Below are 23692 nucleotides of genomic sequence, written 5' to 3' on the forward strand. Positions count from 1 at the left end.
TGAAACCATGAAGATAAGTAGGGCAGTTTTAGCCACCACAAGCTTTTGAATCAAGTGTAATTTTGCTATAGTACGAATGTTCAGGGACTTATATCCCATTCTCCACATTTTTATGTCTTTAGTCTTTGCATAGATCATATGATTTCAAGTTGAGTCCTGATAATCTGACTCATTTTTTGTATGAGCTTTGAACATTTCCTTAATAGAGACATACAAAATCATGAAGATTTATCCTTGTGTATCCCGAAGCAAAGGATCTACAGTTATGTGAAGGGAGCATACAAAAAAGTGAGTCAGATTATGACGACTCTTCCAAATTTATTAAAAAAATTATATTATTTTTTAAGAAATATAAATCTTCGATCGTGCAAGGCCAGTATTATTGAATAATCAATGCACATTTAAAGAGACTTTATTAAAGGAAGTCAATATTGAAGAATGTTAAAGATTGTCACTACTTTCTCAAAGATTTTTCCAACAGCATTGGAAAATGTGTTCAAAGAAATCAAATTTTCATGGACCATTTACTCAAGAAAAACAATTTTGTTGAAAATCAAACAAACCCTTAAATCAAAAGCCTGAAACATGAATCCCACAAATAAATTCTACACTAGGCACTAGTCAAGTAGCTTTTCATTCCACCAATCAAGACGTAGGTGGACAAGGTTGGATGATAAAAGAAAAGCTTCTAGAAAAATCCAAGTAGGATGGTATTGGCATTTCTTAAGTAGTGAGTCTTGAATTGGTCAAGTGGAAATTTCTCTTTTCTTCAAGAAGAATTTTCTTCTTGAAAGGAATCTAAGAGGAGGGACCCCACCACCAAACAAGGTGCCAAATATGGGTGAGTGCAAAATTCTTTTCTTTACCAACACTCTTGACAACTAACATAGCTAGAGAGCACTTTCCCTACACGTGTGTGTGAGTGTTTATGTGTGTGAGAGAGAGAGAGAGATGCTATGTGTATTATTGATCTTAGTCAACTAAATGGGATCTATTATCAGTCAATGATCTAGGAAGAAGTCTACAGACTGGATGGGTTAGATTTTCCTCTCAATTTGGTATTGGTCCATCTGTGCAACATCCCAGAATTCTCTAGCAACCATAAAGAGAAAATTTTCGCTCACAAAAAATTCAATCACGGATTTCACATAATTTGGATTGACCAATCATTTTATAAATTGGAGATATCTTAGTGCATGTGATTGGTCAATACGTGATTCTATGAAATCATAGATTAACTTTTATGCGAGAAAGAAAAAATCTAGACCATAAACATTTTTGATTAGATTTTTTTTTTTTAAAGGCCTTAAAACTTCAACTTAAAGTTTCTATAAGGTTTTTATATAATGGTGACAGATAAGAAGAGAAATTCTATTACCACACCAGTTTCTTCTTATAACACATTAACATCAAAATTATATGATTTCAACCTAGTGAGGATCATATGCATACATTTTTTTTAAATCATCTCATCTCCATCTATATAATCAGAACCAATGGAAGAAAAATGAGAGGAAGAGAGGATAGGAAAAATAGAGAAGGAAATAGAGAGGGAGAAAGATAGGAAGGATGAAGAGAATTGAGAAAAGGAAATGATTTGCAAGTCAAGTACTTTGGGTTTACATTTGGATCAAATACATCATGATTCAAAATAGAACTAAATTCTAACTCTTACAGTATATCATTTATGTAGGCATTAGAATTGGTGTAAGATAAGAAAAAAAAAATGGTATGTCAATACAAGTTCTCTAGGAAAACTATATATCCAATGCTTCCTGCATGTCATAAATATTGCGTTTCGGGTAATCCTTGGACCTATTGAGAATCCTAGGATTCTAGGCAATGGATGTAATTGTAATTAATCACACGCTTTTGCCCACAATATTTATGAGTCTGAGTTTGATGAAATTTTGAAGTACTTAAAATGCCCTTTTTCATTTCTTTTACCTCGAGTTTTCTAGTGGTCATTGTAATTTATTCTTAATGATTTGTGACCAAAAATGATAAACACAAAACAATGTACTCATAATTTCGAAGATTTTAATGTAACTTTTGATCTATTTTGATGATTTGTTACCAACCCACGTCACAACGACATATTAATAATTTAAAAAATATAGACATAGGTTTTGATCTGAGTATTCGTTTTGCTATAATTAAATATGCATTTCAGGTATTTTATGAAGATCTATCTAATGGTTGGATAGTTTACCGTGTTGTAAAAGCAGCTTTTCATGTGCTTAGTCTAATTTATAATTCCGGATCACTTAGAGCAACATGTGCAGTTCCCTACCCCCATACACACCAAGAAATTTCGGGGACAAATCCTTAAGGGTGATCCCTAAAGGGGGATTTGAATTCAAGAACTCCACTTCTAGAGGCGTGGTCTAAGCCATCTCACCAAACCTTAGATGGTTACCAAATTCAAAATTGCTCTTGAAAAAAAATTATAAAATTTTCATTCTGAGTGTGCTCAAACTTTCAACGTGGCACACACACACACACTCACTGTGGATTGAAGACTTGGCCTTTATAGGCTTTTGGTTTTTTGTGTTTTGTTCAACTCCAACCCCATATGAAACTTGTATCTGCAAGAAAAGAAATAGGAGACAAAGTGAAGAACCACACAAACCTCTCTCTCTGACTTACAATCAGCATGGACAATCCAACAAATCTTCCTCTCAGTTGGGCTTACTGCTACCAAGGAAAGGTAAAGCATCTCTCTAGTTGTTAATGGGTCTCTATAATTTCAGAGTTTGATCTTCTTAATGGGATTTTTGTTTGGTTTGATTATGCAGAGTATGGAGGAGCTAATGAGTTCTCTCTTGTGCATAACTCAAGAGCTAGAAGCAACAAGGGTAGCAGCCCAAGAGGAGATAAGTAGGAGAGAAGATGAAGTGAACCACCTCAAGTATCTCTTGAACAGAACCATTAGTGAGAGAGATGAAGCTCAAGAGAAATGCCAGAGACTCATTCTAGAAAAGCTACAACGCTATGAAACCACTCCTCTTCATGAGATTGAAGAAGAACCAATACGAGGTGGAGACTCCAACACTCAAATATCCTCCTCAGATTGTGAAGAAAGCATAGTGTCATCTCTGGTGGTGGACCCAATTCCACTACCACCACCACCAATGCTTCAAACAATAGAATTAAGAGCAGAGAAGCCATTGCCAGAGAAAGGGAAGCTTTTGGAGGCAGTAATGAAGGCTGGACCATTACTAGAGATGCTTATGTTGGTTGGACCACTCCCTAAGTGGAGAAACCAACCTCCTTCACTAGAGCTCTTTGAGATCCCACCAGTGGACATCCCTTCTTCTCATCATCTCCTGAACCAAGTCTCTCCCATCTGCTTCAATGATATCTACAGCAATTGTGAGAGTTTTAATAAGAAGAAGAGAAGTCTGGAGGACTGTGAAGGATCAGATACATCCACTAACTGCAAGTATCCAAGGGTTTTTCTCCATTGAGGCCTCTCTTCCCATGATTTTCCACTATATCTATCTCATGTTATAGTTAAAAACTATCAAATACCTATTCATCATCTAGCATATATCTATATTTTCTTAAGGAGAGAGAGAGAGAGGAGTGGTTGTGGCCAATTTTGAATTTTTGAACTTGAAATGTATTTGCAAGTTGGACTTTTCTAAACTCAAACAAAGTTTGAGGCTCTTCATCAAACATAAGGGCTGAGATGTGAGGAAAAACACAAGATCAGTACTCTAAAATCTGTCCCTCTTGTGAATTCGAAGTCAGATTTTTTGTCAAATCCACATATACTCAGAATTTGAAACCTAAATAAAACATTTGTACCGGTACATATTAATTTCGAATTTGGATATGAAACTCTTGGAATCAGAACAGATCCTACAAATGCCCATTACCCATGAGGTACTCAATAATAAAGAAAATCACTTTTTTCGATCAATATAAGATAGACAATTATTATTAAATGAAAAGGAAAAAATATCTAACATACAACTCCTCACTTGATAGTTGATGTCAACAATGAATTGTTCAAGCAAATAATTTTTTTGAAAATAGAACATTAGATAATTGAAATGTCTTTGTTTGTAATTGAAATTGAGAGGGAATAGGAAATATATAAAGATATTTATATAAAGAAAGCAGAAAGAAATATCAAGTAGACCACTTAATGTTCTTATAAATATAAGTTACAAATAAAATAAATCCGATATTAGATCCCTAAGATGGCTTGATACCCTCCTTATAAGAGATGGGAGTGGGTGTGGCCATCAACCATTGGCGTTCGTGGTTATGATGCATCAAGGATTTTTCTAACCTCTTACAATGTTTTAAGGAAACACATTATTTTTTTGCTGTAGAGTCCTCAAACGACAATTGAGGCTAGTATTTTCCATGTATCAATTACAGTTATTTTATTCATTTTTTTTAATTTATTAATATTTAATTTGACTAACTTGATGACTTGACCTCTTAGTTTTTGTCCTTGTTGACAAACAGCTCTCATCTCTACTACAAGTGACGCCAAGATCTGTTCTACTTGTTAGGCCTACAACCTTTTTTTAAGGTCAGATTAATTATCAGGAAATCTCTCGGCCTCAGAGTCTTGTAGAAGAACAAACAGCGTCTCTAAAAGAGAATCATAACCTGTTCCCATGCAGTGGACATGCTGGGAGTTGGATTCTTCATAATTGTCCAGCGTCCACCCATGACAACTGCATGTGCAGTGGGACCAAAATCATCAGTCACGCCCACGCCATCACCATAAACCAGCACAGCATCACACACAAGAAAAACTGAGTTCAAACCACTTTAACAGTGTGACTACATACATCAATCACACAATTCATGGGAACTGGACTCTTCAGAGATCTGACACTCAACAAAAGAAAAGAAACTTTGAATCCCAAATCAATAGATAGAATAAAAAATTCAGATTTTTTTTAATTGGAAGGTCGGGTAGCAAGAAATTTGATACAACATGAATATCTGTAGCATTCTAGTGATATACACATTCTTATCATTTGCTCAGTGCACTACTCTTGGGTTTGATCGGAAAATGGTATGTATGCTTGACATAAGTCAATCCATTTAGTAATGGAGCCTCCTAGGCACGCTCATCCAAAACTCCAATGACTATTTGGCATGCTCGTCCGCCACTCTAATACATACTCCTCTAACAGGTGTAAAGGTTTAAATATGTGAGAATACAGATCAACTAATCACATATCTGGTGGTATTTGCCTATATCACCTGTATATATAGCACCTTAGAGATCACATCACCACTTCAAAGAATTTATTAGACGTAATTCTGTTCACGTCAATCATCTTCCTCTTCATCTTGATTGTTTGAATGATGTATCTTTTGAGAACGGTACATCTCAGCAACCTGGAAAAGATTTCAAAGCAACGCCACAAAAAAGATGCTCAAGAGGAGAACAGCAGGTAAGATTTGTCCCGGTTTTCTATATATTTGAGTAATAAAAAAAGTTTTTGGACCTTGCTTTACCTGATCAGACGATGTGGCTAGCTCAGGGGTCTTGTCTTCTCGGACACGAAGTAGACGTGGAAACCGCAGAGAGATGCCCTTTTAAAAGATAACAGATCTTTTTATTAGTTGTATAAGATAACAAATGGGTTTATAGAGAAGGAAAACATTCTGAACAACCAAAAAAAAAGATCGGAGAGATGGAAGAAACCATCCTAATGTCCAGCATTTGACCTTATTTGGATCCACAACACCAGTTGCAGCACGATGAACAGGACTAATACTTAAATCTGCAGCTTTCACCTCCCAAACCTGAGTTGAAAGAAAGCCAAACCAAGTTCAAATGCATCATGTTAGAAAAACATAACAGTTTAATTTATTAAGTGTTAATAACAAAGCAGTCAAGACAATCAAAAAGCTGTTATCGGTAATCAGAATTTGAATATTCAAGAGCTTGCTGTATGCTACACGCCAAGATTTCCACGTCTGCTAATCAAGAACCAAAATCACGTGGGATGAATTAAAGAATCCAAATGTACTTGAACAAAAGCTTCCTGAGAGACCTTTCAAAAAGGAAATTTGCTTTGATAAAGTTTTTATTTTCTAATGGTCTAATTAATTGTCACCAGGAAAACAAAAGGGGGGGAGGGCAAGAAAAGAAAGGAAAGAACGACATGAATGCTTCATAATCGTCAGCTTCGGATGGAAAAACTGACTAATCACCATATCAACATGTATGCTTCATCATCGTCACCTTGGGATGGAAAAAGTGACTAGTTACCACATCAAGAATCCTTCTAATTATTTATTAATAAGCAATGGGCGAGGGGATTTCAAATTCTGACAAACGAATTTGAATCAATTTACACTCACCATGCAGCCACAAGGAGCATGCTAAGTAACAGGATTGTTTTACATCAATGAGAATTTTCCAGATTAGTTTCAGTTAGTATACATGAGGTCTCCTTCACATCATTGGACTTTTAGTTCTCAAAAAATCATACACTTGTAGCGTGTTGGCATAACGAGTCAGTGAATTTAAGCTCCATCAAAAGAAACAAACGACATAATAGGTGGTCAGCTCAGTTTGCTGGTCGAATAGCAACAAATGGAAAGACAAGAACATGGTGATAGGAGGGAAACCAAAGTTTGCATATTCACGTAAGGGACCAGGACAATTATTACCTCAGTTGGCTCAAACCATACGTCTGGATTGATTGTATCTGCATATCGGTAGTATGGCTGGGAATGACACAAAAAAGGAGGATTAAACTGGTACAACCACATACATAACTCTACCATGCACACAGCTTTATGTATTCAAAATCACGTAATATTTTCCACCAATTGGAAGAGAAAATATTACCTTTGGGTAGGAATCACTTTAGGACGAAGACTGGAAGAACGCTCTTCGAGCATGGCTTCAGAAAACCCAGTGCCTAAACTCACGAGATGAAATTTCCACACAACATGAATATGTGTTGAATAGTTTGACCACTGATAAGTATAGAACTTAATCAATAATTACTAACCCAGATTTACCTATCAAAAGAAAAAAAAAAAAAAAAGACTCACCTATCTTGCATATACTTTGGTATTCTTCATTCTTATCATCGTAACAAGCAAGAAGAAAAGCCCCATATACACCTACATAAGAAAATCTATCTTTAAATATCATATGATTTATTCAGGGATGCAAATTTAGTTCAGTAACCCATTGAGAAAAGAGATATTGCATAAAACTTATACTAAAAATTGGATGAAATATTGCAATATGATTTATTTATTTATTTAATTTTTTTATAGGTATAGGGTTAGTGGTTAGAAAATGAAGTTGGGTTCTTGGGGATTTGAACCTAGGACATGGGAACAACACTCTACACGTCTTACCACTTAGCTAAGTTGGCACTTCAATATTGCAATATGATGATATTGAGGTTGCGGTTACAAGTCTGGCTTACCCGGAGACAAGAGAGAAACTTATATAACAATTACAAAAGGCTATAACTATGATTTTAGTGAAATAATGCACATTGAAATCAATAGCACCTTGGTCAAGGTCTATACAATAAGCTAAAGGTTGCCGCTACATTTCGAGCTTAGTAGTCAAGCTGTCAATGAAAAGTTAAAAAAAAAATAAATCACCTATCTAAAGAATGATTTTTAATGGTCCTTACCTGTACGCTTGCCACGGCCGTGGAATGCACCAATAGGTACTAAATCTAGCGAGTCTCCAATGCTGCAGAGAACAACTCATGTTATGGATATTTGCAGTAGAAAAAAGTATCGAAGAGGAGACTAAGATATAAGATTCACGAAAGCTCAACGGAAAATAAGAATTCAATAATATTTTCTACTTTTACCTGTCCATGTAATCTTTTTTCAATTTCAACCAGTTAAGTGACCGCTTCGAAGGCTCATATGTAGCATCTCTATTTAATGTTTTGATAATCAAACCTTCACAGCTGCACCAGTGAATGCCAATTCATTAACCAAAAGGCACCTTAAAAATAAGAAGAATCTTTGGATTATTTAATTTTGACCCTTCTAATAACAATGAAAATAGATTAATTAGAAGTATACGGTAATACAACGAAAATAGGTAGGAAATGGCATAAATGTACTTCTGATATAAATTTGTACACAATAAATAAATAAAGAAAAATAACTGGGGAGCAATGTAAAACAGAGGTCCCAGGTGTAAATTACAGAAGTCACTACATATAATTGGCTTCAGAATATAATGATAAAATGTCATAATTTCTAGGAAATGACATAGCACAAGAAAGGAAACTTTTAATTTGAAGATGGTTCCCCAAAAATTACTGAATATTGTGCAAGTTCAACTGACTACTTATGTAACAGAAAAATGAGTACAGAGTGGATTTTGAGGAAACTGATAAATCAATAACATTTAAGATTTTGGCTCAAAAGGTTACACTTTCAGTAGAAAGAACAGCAGGCGTTGAAGATTTTGGCTCAAGGAAACTCTCCCTCTTTTCCTTTTTTCTCTCTTTTTATTATTATTTATGAATGTGCTCTGTAATCCATACTATGTAGCTCAGGTTACATTAATTGTACCCATAACTCCAAACAAAGCTTTGAATCTGCATATAATTTGAATCAATACAATGGATCAAACTTTTTCAGTAAAGGTTTTCTGTACTGTATGTACATGGGACATCTAAGCTAGAATTTATGAAGAGCTTAACATATAATAAAGGCATTTATTTTGGTGTGAAAAATTAACAAGGCGAGTATACAACAGAAGTATCAATGAACCATGACAAGATACAAGACAAAAACAACGCTCATTGCATAATGCCAGCCAGGTGGGAGGGGGGATTGCCCCCCCTCAACTTTTTAACTCTTTAGACCACCCCTCTACATTTTGGTCAATATTTGAGATGCACCTCTATTTTCGAAGTGTTGCCCCCCTCTCCTTCTATACTTTTTATTTTTTGCCCCGCCCTTAAATTTTTTGACCGAACTGGCTCCGCCCCTGATGGCTGCAATATTTGTAAAGCATTTTGTGCTGCTCAACTCAGCACTTGTTTTTTGACATATTTAGAATCAAGATAAACACCAATGTGATTTAACATATAAAAAAAATGTGATTTAATGTCTAATGAGAACAAAATGCAGAAGTTTGCAATCAATTTGCTGCTATGAAACATTACATCCCCACCAAAATATGTTGAATGCATGTGGTAGTACCTGCTGTTAACGGCAGCATCAAGGAACTTTTGTATTTCTTCAAGATCATTTGACGTTATTGCTGTTGCAAACTTAAACTCTCCCGGTACTTCCTCAAATGAATTATAAAGATGCTGCAATAAGTTAAAAACATGTTAATCTTTCTATTTCCCCAATGCAGAGAAATTATGCTCAAAGTAAAGGTCAAAATATTTATGAGGTCAGCAAAATGTGATGGATACCAAGTTTTTTTGGGTGACTGGATTTCTAAGTGCTAAAAGCAGATCATATCTTTCTAAGTTTCTTACAAATCTGACACTAAGACCTGAAAAACTCAAACAATTCAAAGTAATAGCATCATACCACTCTACGATCTTTTAGTTGCTCTCGGAGTAACGATTGACCATTGAGATATAAAATATCAAAAGCAAAGATGCAAACTTTAACTGTTATGTCACTCATAACTACACCTTTACGAGCACGGGTACTGAGGACCTGCCAAGAACATATATCCACAAATAGATATTCAATGATTGTGCGACAAAGAAAATTATTCCTGGAAAGTCAAAATAATTTCAACTGTTTCAAGAAGTTCAGAGAGACAAATGGCGAACCAAAGGATTGACTCTCAAAGAAATTTTAATAAAGTTTTAATATATGCAGGTAACATGCATTTTAGATTTTAAAACCATAAATCAACATGGATATTAATTAAAGTTTCAAGTGCTAAGAGAATAAATCATTTAAACACTACTAGCACACTGCGAATGCTTCAACCATGGAGATGAAAGGGTTCGCCCAGTTGAAAAATAAAGATACAATTCTTTTCACACGGTCTTTATGATTATGCATAGAATGTGTGCAGGAAAACAGATTTCTTTGGAAAATACAATTTCAGGCATATGATTGCGCATTTTCCTAAGGAAAATGGTTTCCCCAGGAAAATTTAGTTTTCAGGCTTATGATTGCACATTTTCCTTGCAAAAGAAATTCCCGCCCAAAGCAATTTTCACGTGGAGAGAAAATGTTAACCCCCCCCCCCCCCCCCCGGGTGATTTTCCTAGCTCATAATGTTTTCACGTATTCTCTCAATCACTCCAACCTCCAAAATTAAAAACCAACTCTCTTTTAGACATTTTCCTAGGTACAATCGATGGCCCAAGGAATTCATATTCCCTCGAAAATGAATTCCCTGAAATCATACTAACCCTAAGGTTCAAATGTTTTGTTCTACACAAAATGGCAACCTAGCAATAAAAATATGACAAATTGTGTGCAAAACGAAGTAACGTTTTAAATACGAAACTGAGCTTGTTTCCAATGAAAAACCTTCCCCCACCCGTCTATCAAATACTAATCTAAGGCTACACCAAAAATAACAACATACAGAACTGAGAATTTTAATGTAGAATTGAAAATATATTACCTGGAAAGGTAAAATTTTCTGCTTTTCATAGTCATAAGCAACAACTTCACAATCGAGAACAAATGATTGAATCGAGGACTTCTTAAACCTGCATTCCAATAATAGATGTTGGCATCACTTTATTTACACAAAGTAAAAATATCACAGATGTCATCCTCTAGTGAGACTTTCGTATAACAATCCATTGGTGCAACCAAATTTCCAGTAATTAATGAATTTATAAAAATTAAAGATGAGGCTAGGGGAAACATTCCCTGTTCAAATAATCAGGCTCAAGACCTCAACCAGGCATCAATCCGGATTTGCCAACCGCCTGGAAGCGAGATAGAGAGTGAAAGGGAGAAAAAGAATGGTCCAGTACCACTTCAAGCTAGTTATTATTATCAGGTAATAGGCAAGCAAGAAGGAAGTTCCTTCTCTTCCAACCAAGGCTAAGCACATTGAGCAAAACAGCTTAGGACAAAGAATTCCCTTGTACAAAAAGAGGTTAAAAGACCACTTTAAAGGGATATTTATCACAAAAGAAATGAGGTTGGCACACAACAATCAGAATTATGCATACAGGCATGTTGTATATCATCATCATTTTTTTATGATGTAGGCAGAAGGTTCAAAGTGGGGTTTGATTCCAGAACCATAGTATTACCACTCAAAAAATTTACCAGTTGGTACCTTCAAAGCCTCATCCCAAAAATTTGGAGGCTGAATGAATCTTGTTCCCCCATTCAATTCCATCTAAATCCATCTTCTGTTAATTAAAAAATCCTCATATCTACTCGCACTACTACAATCCACACCCTTCTTGGCCTTCCCCTCATTCTTTTAGAACCTTCAACATTGTGTCTTCCTTGTAACTGGTATTGTTATTGATCTTTGTTGAACATGACCAAACCATCTCAATGGACTCTCCCTTTGGTTAATCACATATTGGGGACACTCCTACAGTTTAATGAATGCCTTCATTTCTAAATTTATCTTTCTTAGTCTTTCCACTCTTACATCTCAACATCCTCATCTTTGATACAAGTAATCCATGACATACTTCTTGATCACCCACATTTAGCTCCATAAAGCAGAGCAGGTCATATTGCTGCCTTTTAAATTTTGCATTTTCATTTTATTGGGATGCATCGAGAGCATAATACTCCAGAATATTGCTACCCACTGTTTCACTTCTACTATAGATAAGTTTGCAACATAAACTGTCTTCCAAATAACAAGTAGAACTTAGACCACATTACATTATAAAAAACCAACATACGCTTTCCACTCCCACCCCCACCCCCCAAAAAAAAATGGAAACATCAAACAAACAACTTATTGATAATAGAAACGCATTTTGCCGCAAAGGAAGCCTTACTTTTTTACTGAATTAACAACATCAGGAAACTTGCCAGTATTTCGTTCAGCATTGCGGCTGTATATTTCAACTGATCCATCCTCCATGTGATGAATCTGTCATCCATGAGTGAATTTACAGCATAAAAGCAGTGAAGCACGATAAAGAATGTAGTAGAGAGTCTAGAAAATTAGCCACCTGAGCACGCTCTCCATCATACTTGTATTCACAGGTGAATTCCATATCCTGGAATTTATCCAGAATCTCAGATATCCCCTTTGTCGGTTTAGCTAGCATGGGTCCAACTGGAACACCCAATGTAAAGTTGCATGTCTCCGAGAGCTTCCATACACCACCATTAAGAAGAGCGGCAATAATTTTATCATAATTAGGAAGTACAGAGTACACTTGTTTGACAATTTTTGCAGCCTGAAAATGCATAAGTAAATATGAATAGCTATTGGAAGAAAAATATATAAAATCAGAAAATAGTTGAGTAAACAGAGTGTATATGGGAGGAATTGAAGTCTAAAAATATCAATAAGGTAATCTACAAATATCGATAAGGTAAAATTGTCCAGTTTTAAATAAAGAAAATCAAACAGCCATCTTACCGGCTCTGACTCATGATTATGATCTTTTTTTATATTTTGAATTTTATAAACCTTGAATATGTTGTGGATCTACTTATCCAAAAAAAAAAAAATGTTGCAGATCTGTGGTTACTTCTTGTGGATGTATAAATGATATCAAAGTGGGAATTCTAGATTTATCATTCTAGTTTAATATGGAAACTTGATGATATAATATGAGAATACTGGCAAGTAGGAACAATTACATAGCCCTAACCTAGCTCGATTTTTTCCAGATTTTTTTCCGATGTTTCCAGATTTTACTGAATTTTCGCCTTGCCGACTTATTCCCAAACCCCAACTTGGTGACTATGCTTAAAAGAACCCTAGTTGGGAAAAGAGAGCTTGATTGAACTAGCCTTATGTAGAACGATCAAATGGAGAAATGACCTGAGGAAGACCATCTCCAAACTCTGGAGTCCGCATTCCCATTGAAAAAGGAGACCAAACTACATGCTCTAGCAACTCTCCAAAAATTCCAATTTCCCAATCATCACATTTTGCCTAAGTCGAAGATTCCACAACTTCTGATGTGAGAACTAGAAACACCATGACTAATCAAAGGTTCCTTATTCCCCCAAATTATGGAAATTGATGAAAAATCCAAACAAAGTAGTATATCACCACACTACAAGTCATCCCAAAATTGGAAAGTGGGGTTATAAATTTGAGATACCTGGTCAGACACTACAACTGTAACCTAACTTTCAACCTTGCTACCATATTTGGACACAATGACGGATCCCCATAAGTTGTTCCTCTCTTCACCAAATCTCCATAAGAAATTCCTGAGAAAAGACGTATTCACCAATGTTTATTGCATGGGCCTTAAAACACCTTACTTCTTCAGTAAACAAACCTTTTGCCATTCTACCAAGTGGAATTCGTGAGAGATTTTGCTACTACTACAAAGAAAATATCTAATTCTCTCTAAATCCTATTGGCCTTAGCCATGGCCATAGCAAAGGGGGAAAGAAAATAAATTGGTAAAAGTACTCCCTTTCAATAGGCAGTCTTTTCCAAGATACAAGCTTCCTTTCCACCTTTTATACAACACGATCCCAGATCGATTCCTTTTTGACTAAAGGACCTAATGGAAGGCCAGGAATGATAATAGAAGAGAACCAATCTAACAACCCGAGACCAAAGCGTACTCCTTCATGGCCCCTACATCTTTCTTTCTATTCTTGTTTTTTTTTCCTAAACAGGTAGTGTACTGATAGAAATAATTTCTGCAAGTGACTAACTTGAGTCACAGAAGACTTAATATAAATGTGGGAATTGGGAAGTAGAGTTAAGACCTAACACTGAGTTCATATACATCATTTCCAATTATGATAAAAAGGGGCATGTACGCATATAAAAAAGTAATTTAATTATTTGAATAACTTTTTAAAGTAAATGTGTTATAAAAGGTATGATCATGTCACTAGACATCACATTAAAAACAAGATCCTCACCAAAGCCTTATCCCAAAATTTTGGGGTTGGCTGTACAAATAATATTCCTCCATTCAATTTATATTTGTATCAAAGCGTATCATGATTTTTCCAGTATCGTACCATCTCATATAAAACATTTTGTTCCAATTTCTAATCATGAGTTACATAGGTGATTTATGATTTACGACCAAACAGAATTACATACAGTGACTCATGATTTATCAGCAAACAATATTATATACAGTGTAGACACCCCATTTTGCATAGGTCGAGCCTAAGAGCACCAAAAAAAACTTTTTGAGAAAGGGTTTAACTCAAGTTGATTTTCAAACGGGCTCAAAGACCCCAATTTCCAAACCAAACAAGAGCCAACAGACAATTTACAACATTTTAACCCTGGCCATGGTGACCAACGACCAGAGTAAATTTTTACTCTATATGAAAGTGACCAATGGCCAGAAGGAACATTTGCACTGGCCATTGGTCACCTAAGGCCAGTTATGTTAGACAATTATGAGTCCCATGTGCACTCGAATTTTGTTAGGGCTAATTACCCTTTAATCTTCATTTTAATTAATTTTTCCCTCAAGAAAGCCCCTATTTTACCTTTTTTACTTATAGCTTAATTATCTAATAAACCTATCACTAAGGTTCTTTGGTAAATTCCCATTTTATTCTAACAAGGACTTTTGGTCAATTTGATCCCCACATAGTTTAATTACTACCCTAACCTCAAGTTGTTAGAGCCTAATCTAAGTAGTTTACACTTATGCCCCCTATGTCTATCCTCATTCCTAAAAGAATCAATGTAATTAGACCAAGTTCTAGAGGTTTTAACAACTTTGCCTAACCCATAGAATTCTCTAGAACTTGTGAGCAAAGACTAGATTAACCCTAGGTTGTTAGGGAGTTAGTTGAGCTAGATGACCCTAACATCGAAAATCCTCATTCATATTTACATGTCATCTAGTCTAATTCTCTAGGATTTGACCCAAAACCAAAGACCTAAGACTCTTCTACCCTCCTCAAAGAATTCTCTAGAAACTAGGACCTTTTACAATCTTACCCTCTTGATCATCACGATTGGTGAGACCTTAGGTGAGTGAAAGACTTTTAAATCCAAAGAGAGTAGAGGTCATTTGGATTTTCTCTAGAGGTTTATTTGCAAATAATGAGAACCTTAGAGTTTAGGACAAGTTTATCCCTAAAGGTCTCCCAAACTCCTATAAATAGGACCCCCATACAAGACAAAAAGGAGGAGCTCAAGGAAGTGATTCAAAATTTTGTCCAAGTCCCTCCTCTAAACTCTCTATCCTACTCAAACTCTGTCCAAATTCTTTCCCAAACGTCCAAGAAGATCCAAAAAAGAAGAAAAGGAAGAAAGAAGAAGAGACTAAGGTGGAGTAGTTTAATTTTCTATTTTTTTATGTAATTCCCCCTTCTATACATTCCCCTCTTTACAATTATGTTTCTTTGCTTGTAATAATGTAGATCTTAATCTTGCTTTAAGTGAGACTTGGAAGTAGAGAGTAAAACCTCATAGAGATAATCTCCTCCTATAAGCCCTCAATAAGCTCCATGGGAGCCTTAGAATAATTGCTTTCTTTTGTTCTTTATTTTCCTTATAAGTTTTAGATTCCTAATGTAGATGCTCTTTATTTCCTTTAATTTTCATTGCAAGTTAAATTCCTAGAATATATGTTTTTGTTTTCTTTTCTAATGGCTTAAGAGCTAGAGAGTAATCCCTCTTCGGAGGTAATCTTCTCTTTATAAGTTTATTATGTGCATACACAACATGCACACACATTTACTTTGTTTTCTTTAAAATAGCTAAGGATCAAAGGTATAGACCTACACCGAACTCTTTAAGCTAACAAAAACAGTCCCAAAGAGGACACATCTCATGCATAAGGTCCCTAGTTTTTCCATGGTGGTGTCCAACTCATGGACAGAGGTGACGGAGTTGATAGGTTTGCTAAAGGACGTGTTAGTAGATGATCAAACAAATGATGGAAGATTATGGGCTCCAAAAAAAAAAAAAGGGTTATTCTCGGTCAAGGATTTCTACAAAAACCTCACCTGTAGAGGAGAGTTGTCATTCCCTCACGTTGCAGTTTGGGACCCAACCTCCAAAGTCGTTTTTTTTTTGCCTGAACAGCAGTTTGGGAAAGAATTCAAACACAAGACCTTCTTAGGAAAAAAGGCTTTTGCGGACCAAACGGATGTTGCATGTGTTTATCTGATGCGGAATCCACCAATCACCTTCTAGTTCATTGCGAGGTTGCAAGTAAGGTTTCAAATCATATTTTCTCAATGTTTGGGGTGGATCGTTGTTGCCCCAGGCAACATTAAAGGTATTTTTGAGGAATGACTTCAGATGGGGTTGGGTTTTCGCCATGCTAAGAAGTTAATTTGGAGTTTAACACCATTCGCAATCTTTTGGGGTATTTGACATGAATGAATTGCTAGAACTTTCCAAGGAAACTTGAAGTTAACAGAAGAGATGATTAGATCAATTCTTGGATTTCTTTTCTTTTGGTGTAAAATATTCAAGGAGTTTAGAGGGTTGTTTCGATGACTTTTTGACTCGATGGGATTTCGTTTGTAATATTGTACCGCCATTGTAATTTTTGTTCTTTTTGTTTTTTGGTGCTTGTTTTTCCTTTGGGAGGGTCATCTCTACTCACCCTCTTTGTATCCTTCTTTTCAATCTCGTCAATCAAAAAAAAAAAAAATTTGACAGAGAGCATAAAATCAAGATCCAGGATATATGGGATTACAATATTCCCAAGGCTCTAGTAATCAAAGCATTTGCACTATTCTATCCTACACCACTATAGGACTATTACGCTTGTGTAGAACATGGAATATTGGGTTATGGCAATAATAACAACTGACAAGCAACAAGAGATATATAGAGCAATGCCAAGACTTATATGGAAAAAAGAAAAGAAAAGAATCATCATTCTATAATCAATGTTATTTCTTACAAATTAAAACAAAATAATTCATAATGAATGAGCATGTCACGAAATGACGTAAACATTAAAACTTGCATGGGAGCTATTGAATAGTATGATGTCACAATAAAGTTTATAAAAAAAAAAATCCATGCCACCGTTGCACAAGTTACAGCAATAAATTCCTTCATTTTTTCCCCTTTATCACTAAGTACAGTCAAGGTATTAAATTTCAATTTCGGTTAGTCTGGAAATGGAAATATTTTGATGAATGTGGAAATGAATACAATTTTTGGAAATGATAGAAATATTGATGAAATTTTTCATTAACCCTGTAGGAAACAATAAAATAGGCATGAAACACACACATTAAGTCATCAAAATACAATAAACTATCATATGGAGTGATAAATTGAACATCAACGACATTTTGCTACACATACGCACATGTATCGAGAGGCTGACAGTGGAAATAACAATAATAATGTTACATTAACTACATAAAACTTAATAAGTAAAACATTAATATGAAAAAAACTATTAAGTATTGCACTCATGTGTAATAATATTTCTTTTATTTTTTTAATAAGTATGAATAAATTGCTAATGTATCCAACTAATTGAAACATGGTTGATTGTATGCGTGCTTATATAAACGTACTAATATGCTTAGAATACATTAAAATAAGATGATATATGAAACTAACTAATCATAATTCATTTATACTAATGTGTGTAATTTACAAGTTCTTCCTAAAAGTAATTATAAATTTTTTTTTAAAAGAAAATATTTCGATCAAAATTTACTATTCATTGAAATACTTCCACCAAAGTATTGCATTTTTACACCTAAAAAATGATAATTTTGGTCGAAATTCACTGTTTATCAAAATAGTTCCCGAAATGAATAGTGATTTCCACTGAAATATATACAAAAATAAATTGTTGGTTAAATTTCGTATTGGAACTTGTGGAAATAGAAATATTTTGGTATATTTCATGGAAATATGTCGAAATTTAATACTATGACTACAGCTATTCAGTGGCATTAATGCCCCGATAACTTTAATTAACTAACCTCTTCAAGAGGAGACTGGATTTGTGAAGGCGGAGCAGAATGCTTTTCAGAATATACAGCAGCTTGCCCTAAAGCTACCAAGAGAGTCTGTTCTGCCAAACCAATTCGCAACTTTGACTGCAGCAACAGTTTAGATACAGTTCTGGAAGAGTAGAAGTAACCAACAAATAAATAGATGCCAAACGTTCAAGTTATAACCTGAAGTAGACGAATTAAATACTGAGGTTCACAATCAGTGGCTGCAACAAGAAGTCCTTTGATATGGTTCCTTTTCTTGTCTTGACTGTCCTTTCCAGATTCCTAATGTAAATTTATATAATAAAAAAAAGCAGATAAATAAATTGCAAATATGAAGAGAGAATCAACTCTCCCTTTCCAAAGCCATGAGAACTGGGCTGCATATCAAATGAATGAAAATAAATTCAAAGATGAAGCTAATCAGAAATCCTTGATCAAGATATAATTTTAATAAGAACATAACTAAGCCTAAAATTGCAACTTTTCAATAATTTACTTCCTCAGCAATTTCAGTGCACTCTACTCGCATCTGAAAAAAATCAGAGGTGAAGCAGCAATGATACACAAATATCCTTGGCCCTATATTTGAAGGTCAGGATAAAATTCGTTTAGTGTTTGAGACACCGAGCAAAGGTGTGTTATATTACAATGAGTGAAATAAACTTAATGTCGAGGATGATGAGAAAAGACAAACCTTGGCAATGGCACGGAAAGTATCCAAAACCTTGACAATAGTTAGTGGAGGAGGCTTGAACATCACAGTTTGCGATGAACGACTTGCTTTTGCAACAAGGCCCAAGTCTCCCAGTGCCTAGCACAAAAATAAATAAAAAAATATCAACACTAGTATCACATGATAACAGGAGAAAATATCTAAAACACAATGGTGATTAGTTCTTCTAAAAAAATGCATGCATTCACCTTCACTACAAGTGTGTGTGCATCATGGGTTTATTTACAAGTAAAAAAATAGAAAGAAATATGCTATTAATACAAGACGCAACAATGCAAATACTATGCCTTCAGAGGCATGTGCTGAAAGATTTTCCACACCCACCAAGTGACCATGGGAAGGAGAGGAGAAATTATGGGACCAAAGGTGAGCTTGAGGTTAGAATGAACAAAATCAGAATTTCTTCTCGATTATGCCATGCATTTCCCTGGACGAGGACTCCATTCATGTAGAAGAGAAGAAAAGGCACTAAAGGAGTCTCAAAGGTCATATCAATGTTGGCGTAATCCGCTGCCTAATGGTTTCCATGCTAAAGTGATAGCTGGTGCCTTGTACCATACATGTCTTGGTTGAAGGATGACGTATCTCTGTCAATTCTTGAAATTGGTTCCCCTACGAGGTGCCTAGCAGGCACCGTGACCTATGAGCTATGCCCACTTATACCTATAGGCATCCTCACAGTGACATTGCTCAGTAGAACATTCTTGTTGGAATACACCTACTAGTTATCTGTTATCCCTTTGGACCACCAAACCCACAATCCCCTGCACCCACCATTTACAATGGCACCACAGTCCTGCAAAGTGCAAACCACTCACAGTCAAGCTCCTCATTCTTTGTGGAAATGCATTGAGCATGTGAGCTGAAAAAAAAAATTGCACATGCATGGGCCTAACTCTGAGTCACTGTTTCCATGGATCCCTTATGTTCTTGTGAAATACTGCCATCTACACAGAGACCTGAGCAGTAGGATCACTCCAAACATAAGATTTGGCTCAGTTGGCTGGGAAAATGTGATACATTCAGTTTCTGACTCAAAATAGTAGGCATAATCATCATAAAAGATTGACCCACTGATTTTGCAGAACCCAATATAATTAAAATATATAGGGAATGAAGAAGGTAAAGTGGAGGTATCTAAAACATTTCCTAAGAGTAACACTTTAAAATGAAACGAAGAGTACAGATGGAATACCCCATTTCCATTTGTGCCTCACTAAGTCACTTAATTGAACTCCTAGAAAGCTTGAAACCATCGTAATTCATCTATAGTGTGTTCATGTATGCAGAAAAACATATTGGAAGACCTATCAAAAAAGAAAAAACATGTTGGAAGAGTAACATCAAAAGCTCCATCCCAAATATTACACTCAAAACATTTTCGTTTCTTTTTCTCTGTTTTTCGGTGAAAAGTATCATACATGGGTAATTTTTTATTAGGACTGATAGCAAAGCCCCAAGTTAGACAATTCAAATCCATGCCTATAACCTAGCCTATTCTACTCCTTCCATCATACATACAGCTTGAGAGTGATCGATTTCATTAAGAGAATTAGGTCTAGCTCAAGACTCTTAGTGGCATCATGATAGTGCATGGTCCCCACTCCCCACCAACAAAAGAAAAGGAGCCACTAAATGAACACTAGATACGGAACGAACACCCATCAGAAATTAATCTTGATCCATCACTCAAGGGATAGTTTCTCTAGCGTCACATCCCAGTTCAATTTAATAGTCTCTCCACTCACCTTTAGAATATAAAAACCCACCCTCAAGAGAAATCCATGAATCTAAAATCTTGAAATTTCTCCACAAACCAAATAAACCGGACCACCCCAATCCAAGAACAAGTCTTGAAATAATCGCGCCAAAGATTGTTGTAATATTTACGGTTCCCTACAAGAATCTCAAGATAATGTGAGACCTTATTAATTTTCTTCTTAATGTATCCAAATTTCTATACGGTGCGGTACAAAAAAAATTCTATACAGATTAGTAATAAGCTTGTGACAATGAGATACAAGATGTAGACAACAACTGAACATATTTCTTCGAGAATCCTTCCACGACCACAAAACACATTGCCTATTAATGGATGTTAAAAATGACAATGAGTAGTAAATACCAGAGAACTGGGATCAAAATCCCACCTTTATACTTAAACCTATAAAAATTTGGAAAACCCACCGAGCCTCTATCGCATTTTAGTAGAAATACACTTTGAATATGTGAAGAAAGAACAAGAATGAAACCCAACCAAACTAACGAGATTAGAGTTTAAAATAATCACCTTGAGCTGGCTTTTAATGTGTTCTTCTTTCCTTCCATAAGCTTCAGCTAATGCCTTTATAATCGAAGAATCCCCAATTCCGAGCTCAACACCTTCGTGAGACGGAGCAATCTTATTGGCAGAAAGATAAACAACTGGAATCAAATCCCCGGGCGTAGTAGCAATCACAGTCCGAAAAACATTACAAAGAATCTCCGTAATCGTAATTCGACCCGATTCATTAGCAATCAAATCGAAAGCTCGAGCAAGAAACAAGAACGGCACAGGTTCTCCATCTTTCCAGTACGCGGCAGATTTCGGCTTGAAATTCGATGCCTTGTTTTTCAATTGAGCGATGCTTTCATCGATGTTTAGTGAGCAATCTTCCTTCTTGGGCTGTGCTTTCGGATTGGGTTCCTTCGGTTTGCGATTCTGCTCATTTGTGGTCTCATCTTCTTCTAGGGTTTTTCGCTTCTTGGATGGAGAAGATTTTTCTTTCTTCTTTGCAGCTGCGCGTGCACCGGCCATGAGGACATCTGTGACAGTGCGATTGCCAGACATTTTAGGTTTAGGGTTAGGGTTAGTGGGTTTTGAAGAGGAGAAGAATCTGAGTGTGGGTTTTAGAGAGAAGGAGATCAAAGAGTGAGGTAGAAGCAAGGATTTAGTTAAACAATGTGAGCTGAAATACAACATTAGTGGATGAGAGCCTTCTTTAGGGCGAGTTTTGTGGCATGTTTGATCTGTTTTTTTTATTTTTTGTAACAGTAGATCGAAATGGCGGGAAATGACCTTTGTCAGGTTTTGTCTTAGAGAGCACGATATGGTGTTAAGGTTTGATGTATCTCTAGTCTATCTTTCTCGCTGACCTTGGACCAAATCACTGACCATTGACCAACCTCAAATAGATTCAATTTAAGTGGGTCAAACGGATCAGTGGAGCCACTCATAGACCGGACCGGGTCTTTTAAACAAGAGATATACTAATGCCACACTAACTTTTACTAATGCCACACTAATTCCTTGATAAGAATTGTACACATTTGGTGTGGCGTTAGTAGAAATTAGTATGGTAATAATAACTCTCTTAAAAGGAGGATAAATTACTTAACAAGAATCCGTTGCCTGTTGGAGGATTTTTTTTCTTTCTAAACAGTACCTAAACTTTTGAGTGATTTTTGCGTTCACGGAATATTTGCCAGCTCACCGACTCTTGACTGTGTGCCACTTCAAGCAAGTAAGGGTAGTTTTGTAACTGAAAAGGGTATTTTTGTAAATTAGAGATGCCGTTTAATGCAAAGAGCAAATGTGATTGATGGATCCCGGATACCTATAAAAAAATTCATAACTTTTGGGTGGAAAGCTAAAATAATAATGGATTTTGTTTAAATTACAATAAATACATTGGAAGTATGATTTTGTATCGAAAATGCCCATAAAAATTATTTTTTTATTAAAGTACCCAATTTCAAAGTGTATTTATTGTACTTTCAACGTGTACCCTCTGGTGACACATTAACAAGACCCAACAATAATTTGATCATCCCAAAAAAATAAATCTTGAAAGGAAAAAAAAAAAAAAAAAAGAGAAGGAAGAAGACGTGGAGGTGGAGGCAGAGGTGGAGGGAAGGGATTTACAATGGGGGCACTTGCCTCCGTAAAAATTTTCAAAGTCCATGAACTTGTGAGTTATTGCAATAGATTTTAGGGGTGGATAAAAAAAAATATGCCACTATTGTCACTATCAAATTGTTTTTCACTCCTAATTAGCCATCACATTATTTTTTTCACTCTTATTCTCACAAAAAAATTTCTACTATTGGTTGTCCCAATATGGACAAAATCCTAACCCCTAAGGGAAGAGAAAGAGACTTCTTATATCGAAGGAATTTGCAATTTTTTTCTTACAAATTTACAGCATCTTCGTACTTGGAATTGTATAAACCTCATCCATTGATCTCCTTACGACTTTCTTCTCTTTTGGCAATCTGATTCATCATTTTTTATCTTTCTAAGCTCTAGTGAAGGTTAGGGTTTTACTTTAGGGGGTGGAAATTTAGAGTGGATTTCATTTAAGGGTTTAGGTGGAAAAATGAAATCTAGTATTTGTGGTATTTTGGGATGAGGGTGAAAATTTATTTTCCATTAATTTTTTTTTTTTTAAATATGATTTTTCATTAAAAAAATGAAATTTTCCTTCATTTTTCATGCGTATAGTCAAATAGACCCTTAATACATTTTTTATATGTGAATGATCCTTCAACCCCCATCTCAGACTATAATATTTTTCGGATTACCTAAATTATCATTTTTCTCATCTTATTCACATACATGGATTTTTGAATGTTGATGCAATTTTTTTTCTTACAATGAATGGACCCATGGCTTAGTTTTAGAGTGTTTTGACACATTACAAGGCGACTTTGAAGTGGTGGGTTCAAGTCCAATTTACCCATAAAAAATAAATAAAATGTACATGGAGACGAGCAGATTTAAGGGGAGCGACAAATCCTCTGTAGCGCATTTTCTCACGTAGCTCTTGCTCTACAGTCCAAGGAACATCAACTTGAAGAAAATTAATAACACGGTCCTCTTGGATTCACGGTTTAGATCAATTTTAAAATCAA

The 23692-nt window shown here is 35.5% G+C and overlaps 2 protein-coding genes across 4 annotated transcripts; one reads left to right on the top strand and one right to left on the bottom strand.

Annotated features, from left to right (window-relative positions):
- Positions 1-2422: 2422 nt before the first annotated feature.
- Positions 2423-3517, top strand: LOC147385866 (uncharacterized). Its single transcript, XM_086423671.1, has 2 exons — positions 2423-2710; positions 2799-3517. The coding sequence occupies exons 1-2, from the start codon at positions 2657-2659 to the stop codon at positions 3468-3470; spliced, it is 726 nt and encodes a 241-aa protein (XP_086279797.1). The 5' UTR covers positions 2423-2656; the 3' UTR covers positions 3471-3517.
- Positions 3518-4900: 1383 nt separating this feature from the next.
- LIG1 (DNA ligase 1) lies at positions 4901-21878 on the bottom strand. Of its 3 annotated transcripts, XM_086424181.1 has the most exons (17): positions 21090-21877; positions 18761-18877; positions 18247-18348; positions 18049-18165; positions 12135-12365; positions 11958-12052; positions 10598-10685; positions 9535-9666; positions 9193-9305; positions 7839-7940; positions 7653-7714; positions 7051-7122; positions 6846-6914; positions 6661-6722; positions 5710-5787; positions 5497-5574; positions 4901-5376 (listed from the first exon to the last, which is right to left on the bottom strand). In XM_086424181.1, exons 1-17 carry the CDS (start codon positions 21759-21761, stop codon positions 5308-5310), a joined length of 2259 nt encoding a protein of 752 aa, XP_086280307.1. In that variant the 5' UTR covers positions 21762-21877; the 3' UTR covers positions 4901-5307. The 3 variants fall into 3 exon arrangements, with proteins under 3 accessions (XP_086280307.1, XP_086280306.1, XP_086280305.1); XM_086424180.1 differs by lacking the exons at positions 4901-5376; positions 5497-5574; positions 5710-5787; positions 6661-6722 and having other exon boundaries at positions 6760-6914; positions 18049-18135; positions 21090-21878; XM_086424179.1 differs by lacking the exons at positions 4901-5376; positions 5497-5574; positions 5710-5787; positions 6661-6722 and having other exon boundaries at positions 6834-6972; positions 21090-21878.
- Positions 21879-23692: the final 1814 nt, after the last annotated feature.

This window comes from Akebia trifoliata, chromosome 14 (assembly GCF_017979445.1).
Source record: "Akebia trifoliata isolate Shusen 1 chromosome 14, ASM1797944v1, whole genome shotgun sequence".
In the NCBI taxonomy this organism is placed as follows: Eukaryota; Viridiplantae; Streptophyta; class Magnoliopsida; order Ranunculales; family Lardizabalaceae; genus Akebia; species Akebia trifoliata.

Coding starts and splice junctions, on each gene's coding strand:
- LIG1 (XM_086424181.1), bottom strand. CDS start 21,761: ATGTTGTATTTCAGCTCACATTGTTTAACTAAATCCTTGCTTCTACCT. Junction 10,686..11,957: donor GTTGTTAATTCAGTAAAAAA/GTAAGGCTTCCT, acceptor ATTGGAATGCAG/GTTTAAGAAGTCCTCGATTC. Junction 5,788..6,660: donor TATGGTTTGAGCCAACTGAG/GTAATAATTGTC, acceptor CTTTCAACTCAG/GTTTGGGAGGTGAAAGCTGC.
- LOC147385866 (XM_086423671.1), top strand. CDS start 2,657: ATGGACAATCCAACAAATCTTCCTCTCAGTTGGGCTTACTGCTACCAA. Junction 2,711..2,798: donor CTTACTGCTACCAAGGAAAG/GTAAAGCATCTC, acceptor TTGATTATGCAG/AGTATGGAGGAGCTAATGAG.